Source organism: Austrofundulus limnaeus, unplaced genomic scaffold (genome assembly GCF_001266775.1).
Source record: "Austrofundulus limnaeus strain Quisiro unplaced genomic scaffold, Austrofundulus_limnaeus-1.0 Scaffold867, whole genome shotgun sequence".
Lineage (NCBI taxonomy): Eukaryota > Metazoa > Chordata > Actinopteri > Cyprinodontiformes > Rivulidae > Austrofundulus > Austrofundulus limnaeus.
The window spans coordinates 70950-74588 of record NW_013953269.1 but is presented as its reverse complement, the minus strand read 5'-3'; the positions used below and the strand labels follow the sequence as shown (position 1 = coordinate 74588).

At 37.3% G+C, this 3639-nt stretch overlaps 1 protein-coding gene across 1 annotated transcript in view; it reads right to left on the bottom strand.

Moving 5' to 3' along the window:
• Positions 1 to 1976, bottom strand: part of LOC106533003 (potassium voltage-gated channel subfamily KQT member 5) — a gene marked incomplete at both ends in the record, with an annotated part of 11767 nt that extends 9791 nt beyond the window's left edge. The window contains 1 exon segment of the mRNA XM_014029203.1: positions 1801 to 1976. Within this exon segment, the coding sequence (XP_013884657.1) occupies positions 1801 to 1976 (176 nt within the window).
• Positions 1977 to 3639: the final 1663 nt, after the last annotated feature.

Here is a 3639-nt window from a genome sequence, read left to right as displayed (position 1 = left end):
CCCAAAGTTAAAAACTGTTGTTCTTTTGAGGCCCTCAAGGTGGCGCTTGCGGCCCACAATTGGGCAGCAGCCCATGGGTTAAGAATCTCTGGCCTACACCACAGGCTCAGATACACGTCAGGTGTTTTTCAAAATGGTGTAACAACCTACAGGTTGGTTAATTATTTAGTAAGTACAAGGAGATCTTTTTTTTAATCAGGTAAAACTTAATTAGTCAAGATTAACTCACATTTATCTATAAGGAAAATCCTTATTTAGACAGGAATTATTTTGGTTTTAATTCACAAATATTTATTTAAGTTTAAAAATTAGAATAAAAAGTTTTTTTGTACAGTTTTTGTGTCGAACTGAACCTTTAATTTATTCGGCTCTGATTAGCCATTAGCTCAAAACTCAATTCTCCAAACTGCCGTCTGCTGCAGGTAAGATATTGACAACACGCATCTGAAATTGTGTTTGGATGTTTGTTGTAAAATCTAATCAGGCGTAGAAAAATCCTTACAAATTGTCTTTACTTCCTGAAAGAATAATGTTTCAAAGAGCTGAAGGTGCACACAGAGTGTGTAAATTTGTGTTTTTCATACAGAAAATGTTCTTTTTCTTCAAACCAGCAGAGCCTCCTCCACAATGAGACAAGAACGATAACAAAAGTTTTATTTTGTAAAACCTGCTCAGCCTCGACMCGTTCCTTTCAGCTGGTTCTGACCGCCGCTTTCATCCAAGAAAAGAGAAGCAGAGATGACCCGCTTTGGATAAAAACACACAAGTGTGGGCTGAGGGAGGTGAAGACAGAACGAGTCCGAATAATCCTTACAGTAAAAAACAAACCGCTTACACAGAAAGAAAACAGATTTTCACTTTTAATGAACAGTTTTATGTTGAATTAAAATTATTTCTAAAAACACAGGTTTTTAACATCTAATTATTAACATTATTACCTTTTATAATTTTTTTATTATTATTTCTGCAAAACTACTCAACTGAAACAGCAAAAAATGCGCTGATAAACAAAAAGGATCAAAGAAAGTAGCTAAACTGCAGCTAAAAAGGAGCAGGATAACAGCCAAAAACTAAAAGATAAGTAGATAAAAAACTAAAAACAACTAATTGGTRGTAAGGTGTAAAAGTCATAATAGCAGCTAAAAGCTAAACATAGCAACTAAAATAGGCAAAGTTGTAGCTAGAAGCTAACTGTAGCATAAGACAAACACAGAGCTAGAAGCTGAATTTCAAACAGAAACAGATGAAGGAACTGAAAAACTCTATGGAGGGAGAAACTCATTTCTACATAAAGTTAAATAAGAATAAAATAAAAATAAAAAGTGATCAAACCCTAATTCTAAAAACAACATTTGCAAAAAAAACACCAATAAAACAGCCGAAACTGTAAAACATTTTCATGCCGAGTCTGCGTTTTACAGAAAAACCTTTGATCCTGATCTGAACTCTTTGGTTTCTCAAAGTTTGTTGTTGTTGTTGTGTTTCTCAATGTTTGTTGGTGTGTTTCTCAATGTTTTTGTTTTTGTGTTGTTTCTCAATGTTTGTTGTTGTTTTGTTTAACGTTTTTGTTGTTGTTTTGTTTCTTAATGTTTTTGTTGTTGTTGTTGTTTCTTAATGTTTTTGTTGTTGTTTTGTTTCTTAATGTTTTTGTTGTTGTTTTGTTTCTTAATGTTTTTGTTGTTGTTTTGTTTCTTAATGTTTTTGTTGCTGTTGTTTCTTAATGTTTTTGTTGTTGTTGTTTCTTAATGTTTTTGTTGTTGTTCTTTCTTAATGTTTTGTTGTTGTTCTGTTTTTGCCCACCTTGCTGTGAGCGTACACCACAGATCCCAGCAGCTTCCAGGTCCCTCCTCTCCGGTCCATCCGGACCATCCGGAGGATCTGCAGGAAGCGCAGACTCCTCAGGACCGAGGTGGCAAAGATGTTCCCCTGGCTGCCCGCTGAGACCACCGCCACAGACGCAATCAGGACGATGATGTCTGCAGGAGACAGAGAGGAACGTCAACACAAGGTCTGGAAAGTACAAAATACTAAATACAGTAAATATACACAGAAAAGAAGTATCTGGGACTGATGGTTCTCACCCCTCTGTGTGATAAATTAACCTACAACAAACCTTTCATCATCATCATCATCGTGTGGATGTGATGAGGAGAGCAGACGCAGGAATAAAGATTTAACAGAAACAGACACGACTCAGCAGAAGTTCTCACACAAACCACACGACATGAATCAGAGCGCTAACATTGGGTTTCCTGTTTCAGGCACAACCTGAAACTTTAACTTTTATTCTTTTCTCCTGAAGTTTTTCAGCATCTCTGAGCTCCATCCTCAGGTCCATCTTCAGCTGAACGAGTACATTTCAGAGAAGACGCAGAGTTAGGAATAACAGTATCTTACCTGTTGTACATAAATCTTAGAACAATCTAAGTTTAGAGAAATTAATATTTCTCACATCAGTAGGCTAACAGCTAGTCTGATCTAAAAGCTAGCCCGAGCTAACAGCCTGTCTGAGCTAACGGCTAGCCCAAGCTAACAGCTAGTCTGAGCTAACAGCTAACAGCTAGTCTGAGCTAACAGCTAACAGCTAGTTTGAGCTAACAGCCAGCAGCTAGTCTGAACCAACAGCTAACAGCTAGTTCAAGGTAAAATGTAGTCAGAATATCTCGGTCCTGTCGTTTTCAGTTTGAACCCTCTGTATGTTCAACTATTGAAGGTTTTAACTCAAAATCTGTGAAACATTTTTGGACTGAGTGTTGTTTAGCTGTGGCTGCCATCTTGAATCGTGACGTCTCTAAATGTTATTGCTTCACACGCACACATAAATAATCACCTGCAGCAGAGAAAAGCCTGACAATGAGAGACGTGTTTCTAAAGATTCAAGTTTAAATCATGCCTGATTTAAAACAACCTCCCTGACTCTGATCACCGAGGCTCGCACTCAGAAAAACATTTCCAGGATATTTCCTCTTCAAGCAGAGAGAGGAAGTGGAGCTGCGTCATCCATCTGTAAATAAAATCTAAAAACCTGCAGACTAACAGSAGAACAAGAGCTGCAAATTATACAGGTGAGACTTTTAATATCAACCTGCTTTTAGTGGCTGCAGACGACCATCAGCCGAACAGCAGGACACTTTTATTATTTCTGTTCTGAGGAGCTGAAAGGAATGAGTGGGTGTGAAGAAAAACCATGTGGACAGTGTTTAGTGGCTCCGCTAAAAGACTACCTGCAAATTTATAGATTTGATTTATAGGTTCAAGGAAACAGATTCAGATCTTGATTTCTGACATTTTAGATTTAATGCAATTCAAATTCATTCTTTTTATAATTCTATACTTCTGCAGTTATTTTAGTTTATCTAAACGTTCAGCTGAATCAGGAGTTAAAATATTTATTTACAAATAATTTACCAATAAGATCTGAGATCTGCTACAGCAGCTCTGTTCAGATCTTTTTCTACTTTAAGCAACTATTCAGCTACTTTTAAATACACATTCCCTCTGTGCTGCAAACATCAGCCAAAACCCAAAGCTCTTTATGCCCCCCTGTCCCCCCCCAAGACCACCCAACTGTTTCCTATCAGACAAGCTAACATCTGAACATCAGAGAAAAACAGAACAGAGAGAATCCTCCCAACATAA